The 22,910-nt window shown below is 38.1% G+C and overlaps 1 protein-coding gene across 1 annotated transcript in view; it reads right to left on the reverse strand.

Moving 5' to 3' along the window:
- LOC104082251 (uncharacterized protein C20orf26-like) overlaps positions 1-22,910 on the reverse strand; it is a gene marked incomplete at both ends in the record, with an annotated part of 61,565 nt that overhangs the window by 30,206 nt on the left and 8,449 nt on the right. The window contains 6 exons of the mRNA XM_009585302.1: positions 10,069-10,218; positions 12,960-13,166; positions 14,238-14,315; positions 15,171-15,297; positions 18,408-18,547; positions 20,481-20,520. Of these exons, the coding sequence (XP_009583597.1) occupies positions 10,069-10,218; positions 12,960-13,166; positions 14,238-14,315; positions 15,171-15,297; positions 18,408-18,547; positions 20,481-20,520 (742 nt within the window). The remainder of the gene's footprint in view (positions 1-10,068; positions 10,219-12,959; positions 13,167-14,237; positions 14,316-15,170; positions 15,298-18,407; positions 18,548-20,480; positions 20,521-22,910) is intronic.

A 22,910-nucleotide genomic window follows, 5' to 3' on the forward strand; every position in this document is an offset into this window, starting at 1 on the left:
GAATGCCAATCATCCATGACAGGTTAACAGTCGTCTTGTCTTCTTGGCAAGGAAGAATAACGATAGTTTCTATATTTCTACAATTTAGCATTTTAGCTTTTCTGGGCAAAACTGCAGGAAAGCCAAACATCCTTTAGATTTGCTGGTGACTGCACCAACAATTCAACGGATGGCAACTGCCCTGGAAACTGGGCACCCAGGAGCTCCTGCCTCATCGCACTCTTGAAACAGCAACCCTGGAAAAGCATCGTAACCCACACCTTTAAAGCAGACAGATGCTTCAGCCTACTGAGACAGCCATAAAAAGCTAATTGAATAACATGAAAAAACCCATGCCAAGCAATTTAGAAGTTGAAAACTACCAAAATTAATGCTTTGTACTAAACACAGAATTTTTACAATTAATTTCGGTAACTCTCATCTTTAAACAGGTCATCTGAACAAATTTCCAAGACATCTGAACAACATTATTTGAATAGCCAACCTAGCTTTCATTATTAGTCATGCAATCCTCGATATCCGAGTGTACCCTTTACCATGCACTTCCAGAAGGTAGAGAGAGAAGGTCCCAAGCCCGGGTCCAGCAAGTGGGTGCCTGCAGCTTGGTCCCTGTACTCTGTGCCAAAATCCGAGTCGTGGCGCTCTGCACTCCTGCACAGAGAAGGCTGGAGCCTGGAGGGTTGAAAGAGCATGCAAATGCTTCCGAAGTATCAGGGCTGACAGAGAATTCTTTAAATCCTGCTTTTAATGACATAATTATTAACACGCTATTAAGTCATTCCAACTAGGTAAGTAAGTAGACTCCAAATGACATAATTTAAATCAAAGCTCATTCTTTACTGACAATTTCACAAGAGAAGTTGGGATCTAGCAAAGTCTGAACCAAAGCCATTAAAAATTAATAGGAAAACACTAATTTATTCTAATTGGCTCTGAATATAAATGGATATGAAAAATACTTTCCTGCACTAGGGCCTGGGTTTGAGCAGCCAGCCAAAGACCATCATTAACTTAAACAATGTCTCCTTAACTTCTCAGGTTTATTTTACAGAGTTCTTGTGCCATCAGAGTACATATAGATTATACCGCCTTCACGTAGAATAAACAAAATAAAATCAAATCAGGAGTTATCTATAAACAGCAAAATTATATGTAACTGAAAATACCGCTAGCATTTCCAGACATTAAATTATTTTCTTCCACAATGAACGAAAGGACTTCTCTAAGCTTTGATTTTAAGCAAGTCCTGCTTCACCTCTCTGATCCAGCTCCAAAAGGCACTATGAAAAAACCTCAACATCCCTGCTGAGACTTAACTGGAAAAATCTTTCAACGCTGGCTAGCTCAGGAAGGTTTCCCTCTGAGGACTTCTCCTGAGAGAAGACACCACCACAATGCATCACAACTACCCCGATACCCATATCAAAACAGGATTGTGTATGCTCTGGAAAGGGAGAAGACAGAAGCATCTCTGTCCACTGTACCTACTCTGCATACCGACTCATGATAAGAGAGGTAGCATTTTCTAAGTGTTCTGAACACATTGAAAAATGTAAGAGATATATAAAATTAAAAGCTTTAAAAAAATAAAATGTAAAAACCATCATCACATTGCATACTGGAAATAATGAACACAAGGTAACTAAATAACAGTACTAGGATACAAGGGGAGATTGATTTGCAGCTTACTATAAAGTCGTATTTTAGTGACAGCAGCTGTGGTTCTCCGTTTTGTAATAGTGAACATTACCTTTCTGTGGAAAAAAATATCTACGCCCTCCTTACAAGCGGGAATTATGCTACTTCCAAAGTCAATCTACAAAATGCTTTCAAAAAGCTTTAAAACAAGTCTGACCTGTGTTTAAGCAAAAATGATTATTTTAGTTTGCTGCAAATGTCATTAACACCTGTATAGTACTGACACCATGCTTTCAAAATAAAGATAGGTCATCTTACTTTTAATTTCACACATGCACATAAGTGGTAAACATTCAGAGCATTTCTGTTAATGATGCCATCTGGTGCCTCCCATAATTGTGTAATATTCAGCCTTCCAAACAAGATGTAATGGCAGCAACACACAAAACCCACTGACATTTACAGTAAAGGAAATTTATTATCAGCCATCAGTTCAGAATGACTGTGTTTGCATGACTACTGGTGCTATAAAATCATCACCTTTAACAATCAAGTAGAGGTACAATAAATATCAGATTTTAATCCATGCAATACTGCAAAAGCATTAAAAATTCATTACTCAAACACAATAGCATCTTAAGCAACAGTTACTTCTTTAAAAATTAATACTACTTTCCCGGTTAAATGAAAACCATACACACCAAGCCTTTGTTCGTAATACCAATGTGTTCATATACAAATTATAACACGAAGGAATGCTTCTTTTTTAACTTTGATACATGAATCTTGATATTTAAAAAGCAGGGAATTCTTTTGCCCATCCTACCTAGGCTCTCTTTGCTATATTTATTCTCTTGTCTTAGTAGATTAAAAAATGATTAATGATTAAAAAAAAAAAAAACATCATCAAAAATCTTTTGCATTTTACCCACTTTCAGTACATTCCAGTGCCTCAAGTGAATTCATACAGAACTGAAACTGAGCCAAAGTGAAACCCCCTATTACTACAGATTTTCTACAAAGTCAGAATACACTTTGCTATAAGGCAGACAGCTATAAAGTAAAATAGCACCAACAGCTTTTCTTAACCACTCTTGGTAATTCAGTGCACTTTCAACTTTTATTACGGAGTACAGTTGGAGAGAAGGCATCTACAGAAGCATGGCTAACTACTTCTGTGGTAATGCATACAGACCATGATGGGGAATGGATATTTCCCAGTAACTGCAGCTCCATGAGCTGCACTGAGATGTGCTCTGATACATTTGCACTTCAGGTGGGCATGCACTCCAAAGCAAAGGCTTTGTTGCTTTATAGTACTTGTGTCTGTACCTGTCCACCTTCTTGACATTTCTCTTTGGATCCCTAAGGCAGAAAATGCCTTGCTCCCTCAATTTCTTTCAACTGTTCAGTTAAGAGCAAACAGCTTTGCTTGTTCAGAACAGATTGTTCTGTCATACACAGTGTTTCCCCCGATGTTTTAAAATCTCCTTATTTTCTCCTTATTTTAACTCCTTGTTTTTATTATCTTTTAAACGCAACTGATCTAAGTTTTTCTAGCTGCACTCTCTAGACTAGCTGGGACTTGCAGCCATGTGGTGCAAACGTCCCTTTTCCTCTGCTTTCCTCCACCGTCACAGCAAGGTGTTAACTGCCAGTATATCAATTCTGAGTCCTTTCTATTCCTCCTCCTTGATAGGTCAAGGTAACGGATTATGCTCAGTGTGAGCTGCTGATCCAAACCATTCAAGATCCTGTTCAATTTTTCCAGTAAGAAGTATCGAGGAAGGTGTGGTCAGATATGTCCCAACTACACAGAGACACTAACATACAAGTAAAGAGGGCAATTTCTAATTAGCTGGCCTAAACATAAGAAAGTAGAAGCTATGGAGAATGAAACGCTTCAAGTGTTTGCTGGAGAAAAGTTTCCTATACAAACACTCATATATATCTGTTTTATTTTCCTTTTAAACAAGCTGCCCTAAAAGTGAAAGTTTCTGTCAAGTTTGAAAATGTCTCAGATTTGTTTTCAGTTTTACCCGATAGCTAAATTTTTTTAGAAACCATGGCAAACATACGGGACATATTTTATTTTATTAAAGTCCTGTAACTTTACGATGGACATAAGAAAAGCACATTTAATAGAGAATAATCCAGGACAGTACTTACACTTACAACCCATTTGAATATTTTCTGCAATACAAAGACTATGTGTGAACATAGACCTCGATGGAACAAGTCATAGATTACTCTAAAAACAATGTATTGTTTAAAAATATTTTATAAATCTTAAGTATTTTCTCTCATTTTACTTTTTTTTTTTTTTTAAACTGCTTTCAGGCCATATTTTCATAGCACTTGCCATAAGCATCAGCTTGGAATCAAGTAAACTGGCACTGAAAACTATTACTAAGTTAGCAGTGCCTTGTATTCCAATTTCTTCTTGAATCTTACATTAACATTTACCATTTCTTCTGTGGTTAAGCTTCTGTTTTTCCCAGACTACAAACAGAGGGCAAGTTTTCAGCCTGTTCTCATGTTCTGACCCCAAACGGTTTCATGAGATAGTGGCAAACTACACACAGACAATGTAAGAATATGGACAATAGGCCTGCTTTTCTTAGCTTCTCGTTTTTGCAAACCCCTTCTAGATGGTCTAGAAAGTCATGGAGTCCACAGGCTACACGTTTGCAAAACAGTACACACCACTGACAATGTGACAGCAAAAGCTCCATGACTACTTTGAAGGGAAAAGAGGACACTGAAAGTTTTCCTCAAAACAGTAAAGGAAAAATCCTCTTTTGAAGAAAAAAGGCTAGTGCTATTTAATAAGACTAATTCATTACATACGAGTTAAGCAGACTTTACCATTGTAGTGACAATAGTTCAATTCACATAACCTGTAAAGCAATGCAAGTATGAAGGAGCAGAAGGATACCACCTCCCACAGCTGACGCCACTGCTCAGAACAAAAGGTGGCACATTTTCATGCACTGCATTACTGAATTCCACGTACATGAGGCCTTTTCTTCAGACTCAAACCAGTATTTATCCTGATAAGGTCCTCTGTGTGCTTTTCAATCAGGTAAACCGATTTTCAACTAAGTTTCTTGAGGAAAATTTATAATCTCCAATAGCAGATTAAAGGATGTAACATGAAAGTTATTTCTGTTTGGAGGTTTTTTTTTTTAAATAAAGGACTGCTGAGAAAGCACACTATTTAATCACACAGAAAATTAAATCATAGCCACTGAAGGAGTACAGAACTCACTGCTGTACAGGCATTCTTCCCCCGAGTCATCTCCTGGACATCTATCCAGCCATCCTGGCAACACTCAACTTGAACAAGTTTAAAGTCAACTAGCTCAGAGAACGCAAAGCTGGGCTGAGCATCTGACTCCAGCTTTTTGCCTGACCCTCCTTCACTCACTACTTCTTGTCCCAATTTAAACACTTCCTGTAATGCACCTGTAGCATCACTTGAGAAGCACAAAATCAACTGAGAAATTGTTGGGTTTGTTTGGTTGGTTTTTAAAAATAAATTTATACAACACTGTATCAGCTTCTGCAATGCTTTAATAATTGTTCTGTCTTCTTTTTATGAGCTGTAGCAGAAAAAACAATTCTGAACCGTGCAATAAAACCTGACGGCTTGAATGCAGCCATGAAATAAAAAAAAAAAAAACAATAGCATGAGTAATAATGAAAGAGCAGAAACAAGAAAATAATTCAACAGATGTGTGACATTTTTGTTCTTCATTGTGGATCAGTTATTCTTGTTAATTATATCACCTATTCTTCCCTTTTATTGATAATTACATGAAGCAGATGGGTAACAGAATGCTCCCAGATGGTGAGAAAGCAAACAAGTTATAAATTGTTTATTTATGAAGATATCATTAAAAATTATTTAATTATCTATAGTTTTCTACTCCACCAATAATTACATGCACCGTAAAGGCCAGCAGCACTTTATAAGATATCTAGTATTCTGTTGTAACCACTGTTTTTTAATGTAACATGGCTGAAATGACTGACAGATGTGCAAAACACAGTAATAACCTAATCTGTTTTAACAGTGTGGGAATTAAGATTTCGACTCTTTGGATCTTCTGCCAATTGGCACTTCAATACTGGTTACTGATTCAGAATACAAAAATCAGAGATTTCCTTTTGATTTGGAACAGCTGTAGAAAGTGTTTGATCTAATGAGCAGACAGGAGCTTTTTCAGGTCTGTGTCATGAAACCCTAGAGCGTGGCAGATGTATGGCCTGATGCAATTTTGAGCTAATATGTGGAACCTCGATATGCTTGCTGCAGAGGCACAGGCTGAACAGGCATCCTGAAGTCTGGGCACTTCCAGGACTAGATGCAAATAAGATCGTTAGCATCTGTGCCATTCCAGAGGGCTGCAATGGGAGACAAGGGAGTTTAATGCCTCCCCCTCTGGGCCTCCTCAGTCAATCCTCACCTGATTTACCCAAATCTCTTCAGCAGAGCAATGGGAGATAGAGTTTTGTAGGAACAGAACAGAAAACCAACAGCAAAATGTATTTGCCATCTCAAGGACTGGGGTAAAAACATACTCTGTCATTAGTGACTGTTATAGGAAGATGTTACTATATTCATAGGAATTTGCAGCCCTTTAGGAAATGGAGAGCCACTGCTTGGGAAGTGACAGGTCTTCTGATGCAGAGACGAAGCAGCACAGAGTTGTGGTTTAAGAAAGAGTGAAAAAACTTGTGGTTGCCTTAAAACCTATGCAAAGCTCTAATAAAAAGGCTGGGCAACAGAGAGGAGGAACAGGTAGAGTTCCTAAACATTGTATTTCTTCGGAGTCATAGTCATTTTAACGGTAAGCAAAGAGGCAACACAAACCAAAAGCCTGGCTCAAACTAGAAACAATATTGAACCAAGGGAAATATCACAAGGACATGGGGAGAACAGGGTGGCTGGAAAACTGCAGTTAAATAGTCGTTGAGGTAATGGTAAGTTATCTTTTTATATGATAAATTTCTGGATTTTAAGAGTAAATCTCTCTACCTTACATCTAGCTCTCCCAGAGAGACTACAGGAAAAAGGACCTATGCTTTCTTAGACACCACGAAATACAGCTCATGCTGCCTGCTAGAAGCAGAAGTGAGCAGGGCAGGTGCCCATGGCAGGGCAGCGCATGGGGTTTCCCCCTTTTTGATTTTTCCAGACACTGCAGTAGAATAGAGAGATTTGACAGAGGGACAACGAGAACAAGTTACCACAGACTTAATATTTCTGGTGCTCATCTGTCTGTAACAACTGATCCAGACCTGCAGGAAAACCACCTCTCCAGCACAGCCGAGATCCATCTGGACTGGCAACGCATGGGAATTAGCTGAGGGCAAAGCTTCTCTGATTTGGATTGCTGTTTTCGCTTCTGGCTTTGGCGGAAGGAAACGGGGAAGAGTCCTTGTGGGTCCTGGCTGAGTTATCTGTACTGGGTCAATATTTATGAGTGAATCTCTTCATGCTCACAAGCAGGCTGGAACGTATTAAAGAGATACACAAACTGATTGAGCCCCAGGGCTTCCACTGTGCACTCTAAGATACTAAGCCACTAATGGCCTACAGAGATATATATGCACAAATCAAGAGCTGTGCTTAGACACTGAATGGCTGAGCTGCTGAGCCCCAGGCTGTTACTGGTGAAAAATAAACTTTGCAGCAAGAAAAGGAGAGTGATAGCTCAAAAAAGGCTAGAACAAGAGGAAGGCAGAAAGCTGAAAAAGCAGTAGATGAGAAGCAGATGTTGATGGCTAGATATCAAGGGGTATCTTGTGGGTATCAAAGCAAGAATTTCATTACAATTATCTCCATCATAGGCGACAGATACTCAAGCAATTAATTAGGACAGGCAGTCAAATGAAAATTTTACATTTCTGAAATTGACTTGCATTTACAGTCTTTGTATTGTAGTTTATGTGAAAAAGAAGTCCTGCCACCATTGCAGAGATAGCTAGAACAAGAATTACAACGATAACCCATCCTCCAGCTTTCAGGAGCAAAGCGAGCATGGGTTAATGTCAGAAAGAAGTGCTTTTTAATATGAGAAGGCAAAGCCCCCTCAGCTAAAACAAGCTTGGTGAGCTAGAATAGAGAAGTGTGATAAAGAAATGAGAAGCGGTCTCAACTACTTGCAACCCCTGCTTGCCCAAAACTTCTAAGATCCTGCAAGACCCTGCCCCTATCTTGTTTAAAACCACTGTAACAAAGATCATAGCAGGCATTTTCTCCTTACTGCTATCCAGGTGCTTGCCTCCGACAACTTCCCACTAATTCCTACTCCACCCTCTTTGTCTGCCTTTCACTTTTCTCCCTCTCTTCTCCACCCTTTCCTTATGACATTGTTTTTCCATTTCCCTTTCACCTCACTTCCTAGCCTGCTAGCATCTTCTATGACCAAAATGTGTCTCACATCGTCTCGCAGTATTTTTAAAGGTGACAATTCTCAACCTTTCCCTTCTGCAGAGTTGTCACATTTAACTCCTTGGTGGGATATTTTGCTCTTTGCAACGTGGATTGTGTCTTTCTGTTTACAGTGTCTGAGCAGGCCTTTTGATCACTACAAAAAGGTAGAAGTATAATAATTTTTTGCCTACTGAAATTTGATTATATTAATTTATAAAATACACCTCATTTTATTTGCAACTTAGCTGCAGGATTTTGCAGGGAAGAGCAAGATTATTGATGGGGATCAATCTTTCTTTCTGAAACATTAGAGTAGAGAGAGGGCAAATGCCTTATGCCTGGCTACTACCAGAGCTAACAAAACATCCAAGATCTGAAAGCAGCACCAGCTTCTTACTTTCACGAGTACACTCAGTCCCCTATGATAGGTAACCTCTTAAGTTACAAAGGTTTCCCAACGTATGGTGGCCAAAGGTCATTTCATTCACTCAACAAAAGAGTCAGTTTAGCTTTGTATGGTTTCAAATTCTTGGTATTTCAGAAAACTACAGGCAGCAGTAGAGGACTAGCTTTATCCTCAAGTTACTACCTAGGGGTCAACCCCAGATGTCAGTTTTGATAGAACACAGTCTGTCAAAAATCTATAATCAATGCAAGCGCATATGCATGAATACTTATACAGTGGCTAGCCTTCATTTTTTTTCAGCAAAACTTTGTTAGTGAAGATCTTGCACATTTTACTAAATAGAAATTAATAAAAACTGTCGAGATTTTAAACAATTATCTCACTACCTGCAACTCGCAGAAATCCTCAGGAAGAACCTGGGAACAGAGCAGACAACAGATTTGCAAATCTCTCAAACACAGGAAGTCTGTGATTTTCCAGCTCCAACAAAAATGCTAAAATGAGCTCTTCTGGTAAGAGAGCAACAGTTCATTTTAAAGATAAAATAGGAAGTAGTTTAAAGAAAAGCATCAGATAGTTTATTCTGCAGAGAAGAGGAAGGCAGGGATGTGCATGTTGAGGGAAGACTGTTCAACAAAGCCAAACTCAGATCAATGGCCTCAGCCATGTTCTGGATTTTACTTTGCCAACTACTGCCTAATTAAGAGTTTTGGATGCCAAAAATTACTGACTAACTGTGAAAAGGACAGCACTAAAAATATTATATGGGAGCCCATCTCAGCCAACTGGAAGTTAGTAGACAGACATAAAGCTCCCTAATTACGTTTCTTTAGGAAATTACAGCTACCTACTGAGAGTATCCATCACTAATGGTGTTTTTCCTAATATTTCAGCTTCACTAGTTACTCTTGTGAGGAACCATCTTCATATCAAGTTTTAGTTACTTAAAAATGTAAGACAGAATAAGGTGTAAGTTTTTTAACAAATGAAATTTTAAGAGACTTTTAGTTTAGAACCTCCGGACTGCATGAGTGCTATGCAAATAAGAACTGCTCGGTAGTGAAAACAATCTTTTCCTTTGCTGTTAAATCATTCCTGATATTTCGAAGTGTTCTTTCAGGGTATCTTGTGCATGGAAGAAACCTGACTTTGGGACTGAAAAATAAAATGGACTTAAGCAATTTCTACAGAAACGCGAAGCATGACATTGTCTTCTTCCACTTGCAGAGCATAATACTTGAAAAAACTTACCAGGAAGAAGGGCTAAACACTAAATCAGAACATTTAAAATGTGTTGGGAGTTTGAAAGTAACGTCATAAAAAAATATTGTTAAAGTGTAAGCATTTAGTATGTAAATGTTATAGCTTAGCGATTGCTGTTTGTAATGCGTTTGAAATTCAAGCCTAGAAGAAGTGACGGTTGTGCAGAAGCAAAGTTGGGATTGTAAGGGTATGGACACCATGTTCAATGTAATTAAGAAGCAACCTATCAACACTAAGATGGTAATGCCATCCCATCTGCCAAACCCTGCATTAGCTGGCACTATGCCTTTTGCCTGCTGCTGCTTCTGTTACCCACCTGATCCTTGGAGACCTGCTCTGATGGAGCATTTATGCCAAGCTCTTCCAGAGGATAGACAATCTGTCGTCTTGGTCGCACGGGAACCATGTAATGAAGGGCAGATGTCAGGGAATGGGCACAGGGATTCTGAAACTGAAAGACAGCAATCTATATTTCAGCAGAGAGAATGTCAGAACAGTGCATCACAGATGTCTGTTGTACGGCTTTGCAAATACAAAAAAAATCTTAGCTCTGTTGGCTAAATCTGAGAGAAAAATCAGCAAATAAACAAACATACTCAGAGCAGAGGAATGAATTGCAGATAATTCCTGACACTAATGAAGATAATTATGAGAGTAATTACATTACTATCTCTGTGGGAATGACAGATAAACAAGTGGTTTGGTTTATGGGATTTTTCAGCACAAGTATTTTCCCCAGGAGGATATTTTTCTCCATAGTGATCATGAATCAGCTTGATTTGACCTCATTAAGCTATGTTATCTGCTTACTGCTAACCTTTGCTTGTTTGGCAAAGGATGGTTATGAATTTATATAGAAATTCTATACCAACTAAAATGTCAATTTCATGCAAGTGATAAATGTTAATAAACTGGCATAAACTTGAAGTGAACAAAAATGCTAATGCTAATAGCATGGATCATTAGAAATAGAATATTATATGTATAGAATATTATAATAAATTCCATTTCTTACAGCATGACTGGCTCTGTCATAACTTATGACATAAAAGGAAAAAAAAAAAGAGAAAATTACAGGAAATAGAGAATGAACATTAATGCAAACTAAATTACACTGAAGCACCGTTCCATCCACAAATATTGAAAAAACTTGATGTTACTATGTTGAGAACTGAGTAAAATACCACATTTACCACTGATTAGAAAGCAATGATTAGTTTAAGTAACTTAAAGGAACTCTGTAGCCTGGAAATAGACCAAGCTGGAATCATTAGTAAGATTTAACTTTTCTCTTCCATCCACTGCCATTAAACTGCATTTTTGTAAGTGCCTCTTAAGAATCTGAGAACCTAATGCTACACAAGGACATTGGTTCCTCAAGAGAACACTTAACTCCACAAAAGTGCACACTGGAGAAGCAGGAAAAAACATCCTTCTGAAAATGTACCTATGTCTAACCTGTCAAAATTCCTATGTTAAAAACAGTGGCGATTTCAAAAACACCTAAGTCACTGCGGACAGAATTCATCTCAGTCACCATCTAAAAGCTAGGTGCTTACTTTAGCTAGCCATGCAGACATCCCCCCGAGTTAGAGATGAGCGTCTCCAGAGGGCAATTCTTTCCATCCCAAGATAGGGAGTTATGATGGATGGATGAACTGCCCTCTGGATGCACCATGTTTTCTTCATTAATGCTGGCAGGAGCCTAGCTGATTAGGCTGGGCCAGATCGTAGCTTTAGATGGCTACACATCAATGAGTTGACATGTCTGAAAACTTTACCTTGTTTTCCCTTTTCTGACACGGGACTGATGACAAGACATATACATGACTATTTTTGAAAGAATCTTTTATTTCGCTTCCACAAATTACGTTCTTCTTGGAAATGGATTTTCTCACACAGCGTTAAGTTCTTATGGTTCTCCTGTGGCACTTGCAGAAACACAAGTCACATTTTCAATGGCAATGAGGTGCCTAGGTCCCACCGACTTTTGATGAAACACAGTCTAGAGTACCTAAATCACTTTTGAAGAGTTTTTATAAACCACCTGGATGTGTTTTTATTATTGTCCCCTTGCATTTACTCATGCTACATTATGCCCAGTGACATCATTCCTTTTTTCTTCCTTGCCCTCCACTTTGTCCTGAATCCAAACAAATACTGGTACCTCTCAAAATTCATTGTTCGGCTGAGTGGCGGTATGTGGGACAGGTATGTGGGAATTTGATCAGGTTCTATTAAACTACGACAGGAAATACAAATCATTGTTTAATATAAAGATAATATATGTGCTTTATACCTTGGCTTTTAAAACCTGATCGGTAACTGATTTGCAAGTGACAAAGATATACCAGGTGTATCAGCATGTTAAAAGCAGTTAAATAAAACCCATTATGTTGGTCTCCTCAGTTGATGAGTTGCGAGTTACTTGTTTCTTCACCTATACATCCAACACACGGGCAAGAAACGAAGTCAAACCCAAACTACAGCTTACCATTCAGACACATGGTCCTACTTAGGCAGGAGTGGGAATATGGGATGCTTGCTGCTTCATCCTAGAACCAATCTATTGGGAATGGACAGGAAAGGGTAGAAACTTGACTGTCAGAACTACAGCACATTTATGGAGGGGGCTGACACGATGCACAAGGCAACAGCAATATATGAACCCACTTGGGTAAGAAGCAGATATACTTCTCTCAGAAACAAGTGAGGAGGTAACAAACAAATTATTCCTCTACTGTGCTGCTCCCAGGGCAATGTACTAATGTGTGTAACTTAAGACATCTAACCACATTTAGAGAACAGTTGCCCTAGGATTCTCTAAATTCAATTGAGAAACAGACATTTGCAAAGAATGACTCAGGTCAGAAGGAGCCACCCCCTAGGAAGAGCTTCTCTCTCTTCCCAGACTAGGTAAAGAGCCAAGGCCAAGTACACTTCAAAGTTCAGCTCCTCCACATGCTTCCTGAAGATACTGGGTAAGTCTGGACTCACATGCACTACTGAGCGCGCTACAGACTAACCCTACTACGCAACAGCTATGTTGATTGCAGATTATATCACACAAGAAGAAAAGTAAGTACAATTTGCTGCAAGTTGCTAAGAATATTCCTGTTTACAGTCATACACAGAAGCAAAGAGAAAAATAAAGTGAGCAAAGGTGACAATACTTAATATAAAACGTACAAATAACTTTCTTCTTACCTTGCCTTCCACATACTGTGGATAAATAGGATAATAAAGAGCAGATTTGTGGGCCAAGCGAAGAATCTCCTTTAAAAAGTGTTTTGTATAGTGACGAAATATAGGATTTAAGGCAAAGTGATAAAGATGTCCATGTTCCTCTTGATGGTGGTGATTAAAATGAATAAAATCTTCGACGTTGTAATGTGATCGAATATACTCAATATCCTGGAAAATAAGAATCTGAAATTCAGCAGTGATGAAACAGCTACATTTACAATATTTTAGCAAGTGCCAATGAGTTGCTTTCTATCAATTAAGGAACTAAATTCAAACACTGAAATTAAGTGCCTTTGAGAGTTATTCTCAATTAAAGCACATTGACTGAACAACAATGTCTGATACAGGTTAATAGACACCGGCGGCGGGGGGGAGGAAAAAACCCTCTGTTTTGCTGAGTTCAAGACAGAGAAGCCTAGACTGTCCTCTCACAATACTTAAACTGAAAAAGGGGAATTCTACAGAGAAGAGCTGTGTAAGAAATGCCCTCCAACAAGTATTCCCTGTTGAAGTGATAAGCTAAGATTTTTGCACATTTATACACAAGAGAAATTGCTAATCCTCTTACCTTAATTTTTGAAAATAGGAGTGACTACTCTTTATTTTAAAAACTGAGCATTACAACTGTGGACTGAGCATTACAGCTGTTGAACACTAAAATCTACCTTTTCAGTAACAGCAGAATGCCACAAAAGCAAGCCTTAAAAAACATTTACTTTTCAAGAATAATGTGCAACATTGTCTTTTTTTGTACTCCATTACAGCATATGCTTTTTATTTGTTTTGAAGTTAAGTGTGTGATTCATAATCACTCAGGATCTACTGTTGGGGAAAAAAGTTAAGAAAGCAAATCTAGAAGGACAACTACTACTCTTTGGAGTATGCATGGCAAAACTGCTTATTGATTTTTGAAGTTAGGGGGCAAAATAAGTGATTACAAACATATTTAGAGGCAGAATGGCTTTGTGCTAAAGAACCAAAAAGAGATGTAGGAGGCATACTTTCAGAACACATCAGCAGCTTCTTGCAAATAACAGGATATTTGTCATCTGTGTGTCAATCATTATCTATGAGAGGGGAAATAATAGTGTCAGGAAAGAGAGAAAAAAAGTTTATAGAAGCAGTATCTTTTACGTATACTTTCTGTTAGGTACATGTATAGTGACAAGCATGAAACTCAGCCTTTAGTGTTGAGGGCTAAGCGTTACAGTTTTCATACAACACAGAAATAGAATTTACCATTTCATCTCTAATAACAGAAATGCCAACTATTTGATCCAAAACTTCTGCTATGAAAGCTTGCACTGGGGTCCCATCCTGCAAGGCAAAAGCAACATATGTAAGTTTCCTATTTCATTAGTAATCATTCTTTTTAATCATAACTCTGTATTTCACCACACAATCACAGTTAAAATATTTTCCTCCCAGTATACATTCTACACGCTACCCCAATTTAACCACTCTTCCTTAACTCAAGCCATAACGTTTAAACAGTGTCTATGGCTGGACTCTCGACCATGTAGAACTTTGCTGAAGTAAAGTTTCAGTTCGGATCTACCTGCTACAGGAATGCTACAGGCTCAGCCTATAATTTAGTCCTGGGTTAAGTTCTGATCTTAGGAAAGAACATTAATTAAAACAGATATTCTCCATCAATAGTTGTATAAAATGGATTTCCCCACAGCTGTAGGATTGGTAATGATAGTGCTTGGTTTTTTGTCTATGCAGCATTTTCCATCACACAACAAAAATGCAGATGTTTCCTACTGTCCGATGGGCATATGTCTGGCCACATTATGGGAAGGAGAAAAAGGCCCCCGCATCATGTGACAAAACACAAGTACGTGTTCATCACACAAGAAGATGTGCGTGCAAGAAAAAGCAACAATGCAAATCAGGCTGTGGGTGGCCAAAAAATGCACCCACCCTGCTTCTGTCCCTGCATTTAAGGAGTCTCCAAAGAAGAGGGTAGTTGGTACAGGCCACAGGTTAGATTAACTATCAAGTCAGGCTGAATACAGCCTATACCAACTGTTGGTACTGACTTGAGTACCTATATACTATATATAGAGAGAGAGATACTATACTAGTTTAGAGTAATGTAATAAATTCTGGATGTATTTACCAGTATTTATCCATTCACTTGTAAGTGTATTTGCAACAAATACTCACTGGATCCCTGCGAGCCAGAGTAAATATCTTTAAGTCATTCAATATACTTTCATTCAAGCTAAGGGTTTTAACGAGCATTTTGACACCAAATAGGTCATTGGTTGTTGCCCTTCTCACATTAAATGACCTATAAAAAAAGAGGAAAAGAGAGAGCAAAAGTTCACTCTGTGACAAAATGAAGACAATTCCCATGCTTAAGACAACATGCCTTCCACAAGCACGTCTTTTAGAAGTTGTTTAGAAGTTGAAATTGATTGCTATACGACTGTTGTTCCAAATGCATATATTAACTTACTGCTTGATAACATAAAAGATCATGCACCTACTTAAGACAACTCAAGAATGCTGCTTTAACTGCTACTAAACACTCACTCTTGATGCACCTACTGCCCAATCCCACAAAGCAATGACTAGCTATAACCACAGGTATCACCTAATTTTCATGGGAGTAAGAGCCAGCAGAGAAAGGAGGCAAGGAATCTTTTAAAATCAAAGTAGAATCCCTAACTACACACTGATACACGTGGGAAAAAAGAAAGAAAAGAAACAAAGATAAGAAAAAAGAAAAAAGGAGAGAGAGAATAAATAAAAGAGAGACAACTGTCATCCTTGGATATGGTACAAAAGAAAGGCAGTAACATCGATTTCTTCAAAAAGAACAAATTACTAGCATTTGTGTTAGGCCTTGGTTCTTCAAATAGTTATACATGAGGATAAACTTACATGAATACAATGCTTCTGATAAACATAAGATTGCCAATTAGTAATCACACAACAGTGACATGGTATAAAAATTTCTGTGCAATATATACAACCAGCAACATGTCAGCAACATGTCAGACAGGAATATCCTGGCACTTATCTAGTTTACACACTGTTATAAAACATCTTCCCACCCACTAATTATGAAGAAAAATTTACTTCACAGTTTACAGCAGCTGAGGAACTCTCTCATGCTGTCTGTTAAAGGCATCGACCATTCCTGGTTAAACAAGGCTCATATAATAAAGACTTACAGAATGCTGTTCAAGGGACTGAATTACAACTTAATTTCAAAGAATTGTATGTGCCAATAATGAACTACATTTTTAATATGAGGAAAAACAGAACATGCAAAAAATTGAAACCATTTTTTAAAAAACAAATAAATAAACAAAACCACCAGATCCATTGTGAGTATGAAATAGTAGGAAGGACTATCCAAGGTTTGTGCTCATTTCTCTTCCAGTAATGAATTAACTCATTCTAGATGCCCAATTCCTTCGACTGCTCAGAGACCAGGACGCTATTATTATTATTATTATGCTTTTTAGTGAAAATTGAGGGAAAGTATCCATTAAGCATTTCAGCCCGTGCCTTGTCATCTGTTATTTTTTCTCCTTAACTGTTAAGTAGCAGACCTATACTTCCATTTGCTGCACTCTTGCTTTTTGTGTACTTATCACTTTTTCTTATTCCTTTTACAACCTTTATTAATCAGTATCTCATTTTGTGCCTGTGCCTCTTCTGATTTTGCCCTTTCATGTCTTCATATTCCCATCTTCTTACCCCTTTTTTCTTTTAATCCATTTTCTGTGACTTCCTTTTCACTCACATGCCTTTCGAAAGCCCTTGATGCAAGTACAATATATTGATCTTTTACTCTTTCATATTTTGGTTTTATCTAAGAGAGTATCTGCTGTTTTTTGTTCTTCAGAAACTTTCCAAAAGCTTCATCTGGTTTCTTCCATAGCTTTTCTGATCCTGAACCTCAATGAAAGGCTGTTTTTCCTTACTTTCCTGCACAGCTGCAGGGGGGTTTGGAAAAGGCTCCTAATGACCCTATTCTGTTTTCACGGAAGGGCTGGTATCATTTGGAATACGCACAATTTAATCAGAATTGTAAGGTTTGATTTTTTTTTTTTAAAAAAAACGTTGGTAAGTTTAATTTTGACCAAAATCACAAGAGGATGTATGACTACCAATCCTACTGGTGGATTACTGAACAGCTGTGACTGAGATTAACAGGAATTACTCCAGTGGCATTCTCTTCAGCCAGCTGGATTCCTACATAGTACGCAGAAGCCCAATTTCCTCCCATGGTAAAAAGCTGCTGCATAGGTCCAAGAGTAGCTGGCCAATTCCTGCATGAGCTATTTGTATACCATCAAAGGTGATTAAGTATGCAATTAAACCAGAAGTATTTCTCTGAAACCACGCAGTGTTTAGCTACATTAAGACCAAAAAAAAAAAAAGAAAAAAAAGAAAATCTCCAACTGTGCCACAGTTTAAGATTGGTATTTGGGCCAGTATAGGCTTGTTATGCAAACAAAGCATTGGAAAACTCATACCACATAACAGAAGTCATAGCAAGAGAGGTTTTGTGTCCCAGTTCACCACTATTTCAGACTACAGAAGCTTTCGAAGTATCACAGAAATTGAAAGGTATGAAATAAATGATTCAACACAAAAAATAAGAGAGAAATTATATAAAACAGATACTCAACAATGAGGTTACTGCTGTGTTCTGCATGTTTCAGAAATTTCTCTTAAGAGAGTTATACCATGTTTCCAAGAATTAAATCTACACCACGCTTTCAAGTATCAATGTTATGCAACCTGACGCAAGTCCAAAGGGCCAAACGCTGCACCATGTTTCTCTATTGACCTTGGTCCACAACGAGGTAACTTGAAGAAGCTACTTGTCTGTACCAATGTTCATCTTCATTAAGTTAGTACTGTATATACAAATTTTAAATTAGTCTTCTCATTGCACTTTTTGTTTTTACTTAAAGGAAGCTATATATAAATGCTGGCAGTCAGAAGACTGGTTGCTTTTACATTTTTAATTATATCATTTTTTGCTTCATTAAAAATCATGTCACTAACTACTTTATTTCACTGAAAATATAAGGCTATTTCTACACTGTCTAGTATAGTGCTGTGTGGAGATACATCAGAGTAGGCTTAGGATTCACTCCAGAATGGGAAGCAAGACAGCTGCAGTGACACTGCTAAAGACTAAGTTATTTAGCTCTGCTCCTAACTGCTCCAGGCACAGTCCTGTGCTATTCAACTATACTGTTTTGGGGCCTCAAGCTACCATTTTTGCAAGATGATGTGCTGTACCATGCAGAATACCAGCTTGGTCTGAGATAGCAAAGGAATACCCATCTGGTGCTAGGTTGGATGATGCAAGTATATTCCATAAAAATAGCTCAGAGTACATCATTTGTTGTCACAAGGCACATAACTCACTTGAGCAATCCCGCACGGTGGAACACATAAAGCTCGTGACCAAGTTTGGAAGTACAGAAAGGGACAACTCGAACAAAACTCTGGATCAGGTGGAACTCCGGTACATGATGTGGCACGAGGATGACACAGAAGTCTTTGCTCTGAAAAAGATTTGCAGACAATAAAGGTTCTTGGTGATCTCAATGTAAGCTTTTCACAAAAGCTTCTGGCTAGAGGGGACAGAAAGAAAACAAACTGAATGCAGTCCTTACAAGGTACGTACTCGCCAAGTACTGCTCTACCTAGATGGCTTGATGCCTGGGCAGCACAAAGGAACTGATGAGCTCAACATTAAGTTGGCTCACAGACACGGGTCTTTTAGCTCCCATAGCTTATTGGTTAATATCCTGATATTCCCTAGCAGTCCTTTTTTTCCACCCCCCCTTTTTTCTTCCTCAGTAGAATAGAGTATTTCAGTTGGAAGGGACCTACAATGATCACATAGTTCAACTGCCTAGTGGGAACATTATCTCTATGCCCACACGTTTAGGGCTAACATTTTCCCTTAAAAGTTCCTCTTTTCTGCCTTACTATTCTTCTATAGTGAAATTTTAGGACAATATATATCTGTCTGGGATCTTTTGCACCTTTGTAGACAAGCGAGACCACTAGAGCAGCACGTCCTAAAATCCTGAACAAACAGCCAGTGTGTACGCACAGATTGACTTTGCACTGCACGCACAGTAGACCTGATGAATGCAAGTTTGTATACATGCAGTGATGTCCAGCTTGTCCCAAATTTGGCACTGCTGGCATGCATGCACTACAGGATGCATATGCATAAAAGACACACTGTATTGGCAGTCAGTGTAATTGTTCAGAGACCTGTGCTGTAAAGACTGCAGAGGTGCAAAGGAATGCAGGAATCTCTGCTGAATGCTCTCAGATGAAAGAAAGCATCCTCTGGAGATAAAACTGCACTCCACAAATAACTTTATCCATTCAAACTGTTCAAACACTCCCTTCCACCAGAGTCTCTCCCATCCCTTTTTATTGAATACATGGTTTAAGATAATCTCACTGCACACAGGGATGTTGGAGAACTCTGACAATTCAGAAAGATGCTTCATGCAGCATGATACATGCCGAGAGTCTCCAAGTAGCACAGATCTGGAAGATGTTTGATTAGTTTACTCTGGCTGATTATTCTATGGCATCTTTTCAGTAGAAAGATATTATTTGAATCTCACTCCTCTTCTCTTTAAGCACACTAAGTGATTAATTTTTCTTACAACACCTGGTGACATTTTGTTTCAAGGAGTGACAGGTGCATTGTTGGACATGTAAATTACTTAAGAGATTTGAAATGTTTTCTGTGTTCACTTTCTCTGGGAACTTTCTTCGGTGTAAGCAGCATTTTTGAACATGCTGATATTTAGGGCCAAATCTGTATCTCTGGTCACCAGGACCTGTCTCTAAAGGATGCAGTAATTTGTAGTGTGAATTTACAACACACTACAGTGTGCATTAAGAATGTCTCAGACCATGGACTTTGTCATCTCAGATAAAGATTGATCACACAGGGCGTTAGTGTGAAATAGCTACTGTACTGTAAATTCACACCCTTATTTGCCACACATTAGCTTTGCCCTAAACATAAACCTTCAGTGCCACTGTTTAGGCTATGGGTAAATACTATGGATTTCCTTAATACTGCTATTTTCTAGGCTTTAAAACTCTTCCTCCTTTAACATATTTTCCCTGATTTTATTTTTGATTTTGGTACAGTCTGGATCTATACATGATTTTAAGGAGTTTGAAACATTTGCTTTCTAAATCTGCATCTCAGAAAAGTCCCTATGGAACGTAAACAAAGGACTTACGTACGCAATACATAAAGTCCAAAAGCAGCCAAGGAGAGGAGTCAAACTCCTCAGGGCAACTCAGCCCAGGGTAACTAGCCATAGCATACTCCTGTGAGTCACTGACTTACTCGAGCATCATATCTAAATACTCTGGCTGAGGACTGCCATCCTCCTACTATGCCTACCATCCCATCATGCATACAAACTTTAAAAATTTAATTATACGTACTGGAAAAAGCTTGAAAACGTAACGCAAAAAATCCAGCGATCTGCAACCAAGAGTAAACACTGTTAAATAAAGTGCATATCAGACAGATCCTATACATTTTGATATTTACATCCCCATAAGTGCAAGGAACATTTATTCACAGTGCTAATCAGATAGTCCTGCTAGTTCACCATTAATCAATTGCAGATGTTGCATGCTGCACATCAGTTGTTGACTTTAGTGCTTAAAGTATCACTATTAACAAGAATAAACCTTGAATGCTTGAAATAATATCAAAACATTAGACTCTTCACTGAAAGGAAAAAAAATGGACTCTCATGTTGTTGACTCCAACATTTTTCAGAAGTCATTCATGGACTGTCAGAGCAGCATAGTATATAGTAAACGTTAATTGAGGTTACAAACAGTTGTTGCTATGTTCCACTATATTTTCATCCAGTACCAAGAGTTCTGTCACTATCCACTTGGTAAACCTATCCAATGTACTTTATCAGACTAACGGAACATCAATACTTTGAAATTGTTTCTGAACACTTTACTTCTTTCCACTTCTCACCTACTGCTTTAAAGTAATTCCACTCTCTTTTCCATGGTGACAATGAAATGTGACATTTGAGTTTAAAAAGACATGAGAAATTTAACAAATTCTTCCTGTTTCTCCTACGTGTAAGGATATCAAAGAGCTCTAAACCCATCAAAATAAAGTTATGCTGAAGCTTTATAAAATATTTTTCCACTGTACAAAATGTGTCCTTTGAAGAAATTCAATACAGATACATATTACCTAAAAATACCCTCCTCCCTCCAGACCTGTAATTAAGTTCCCTTTAATTACTTCACCAATAATATTACTGAATGAAAAGGGAAATAATTTCTAATTAAAATATCTATGATTGAATGAAAACTTTAAAAAAGCTATAAATACAGATCTGGATTGGGGTATTATATATTCACCTACATGATACATAATTATGACTAGTTAATAGAATAGCTAAATACAGTAAAGGAAAATGCCATTGCGATGTAGTTTTCTATTCTCTAGTATCCAGTACCTTCCTGGCAGCAAGGAACACAAGAACGGAGGTAGGAGATTTTTCAGGGGGCTTAAAAAGATATCAAATATCTGCAGATAAACTAGCAATTTAGTTCCTTCGCATTTCACTCTCAATGCACTAACAAGCCACATAACAGCTCTAGATTTAAAAGATGGAAACATTTAGCAACTTTACCAGGTAACACAAATTCCCCAGTAGTAAACTTCCCTTGAGGGCTAAGATGCAATCATACCTACACTTCAACCAACCTACTATTTCTGGACCCATGCTGTGCAGGGTCAGCAGTAACTCCTTCAGGACAACATTCTGAGATACAGTCAGGATTACCTCATGCCATCCTTTCAAACATATCGCTTTTCTAATGTTTCTTTTACAAACAGGTGGATCAAGCAAATGCATGCTAAGGAAGCATACAAACAAAATATTTGAAAACACCAAGATCTACAGATTCCTCAGCTCTCAGAAGAGGATCTTGCTGAGTGTTAATCTTAGGAGAAGCCTTCAGAACGGAATGCTATCTTCTCCACAGATACCCATCTTGGAATCCAAACTGTTCCAGAGATGTCTCCAGGGAAAAAAGAATGGGACTGCAGTGTTCAACGATAAACACTGGAACATATCTTGGAACAGAAACAACAATGGTGCATATGAAGGGTAGCATGCCAGAAGAGGGCAAAAAAGTGACAGACCCTTATCCTAAGCAGGATGCTATGAGCTGAGAACTCAACTAGTCTACAGAGAGGTAATTTTCCCAACATAGTTACAGATCACTGCTTTGAACTGCTATTTCAGTATGATGGAGTCATTCCTGAGCAAGTCCCTCACCTCAGTATTATTTTAAAATAAAGTTATTTTGTTCTGGAATAATTATCTTGCTTGAGTTTTATTTTAGACTAGATTGTCCATAAATTAACTATTCTGGAATGGACTCTCTGCAGTGTGATTGTTCTATCATATGTACGTTGATCAGTGTTTCTAAGTACGCCACAGACTTCTAGCACTGCATTTCTCTCTCTTCCTAATGAATTCGAGCTATATTACTCGGTAAATATGTACCAAGAAGGCTATGTGTTTGCTTTGCTTTGGTAACTTAGGATATTTGCATTTGTAGCAGATTCACACTGTTTAATCCCTTTGGGTAGGCCCCCTCCTTAAATCAAGAAACAGCTTAATAAATAGAATTAGTTTTCAAGGAGTTCTGATTTTTGTTCTTAATCAAGTTTATTCCTAAATTTCCTTTAAGCCAGGTGAGTTCAGTCCTTGTCAGTCACAATGACTACTACAAGTAGAAAGATGTTTTTTCAAATGGTACTACAGTTGTCAAACTCATCATCTATAAAGTCCTTGCTACTGATGCCTTGTGTCTCTAGAAATT

Source organism: Fulmarus glacialis, unplaced genomic scaffold, assembly GCF_000690835.1.
Source record: "Fulmarus glacialis isolate BGI_N327 unplaced genomic scaffold, ASM69083v1 scaffold41689, whole genome shotgun sequence".
In the NCBI taxonomy this organism is placed as follows: Eukaryota; Metazoa; Chordata; class Aves; order Procellariiformes; family Procellariidae; genus Fulmarus; species Fulmarus glacialis.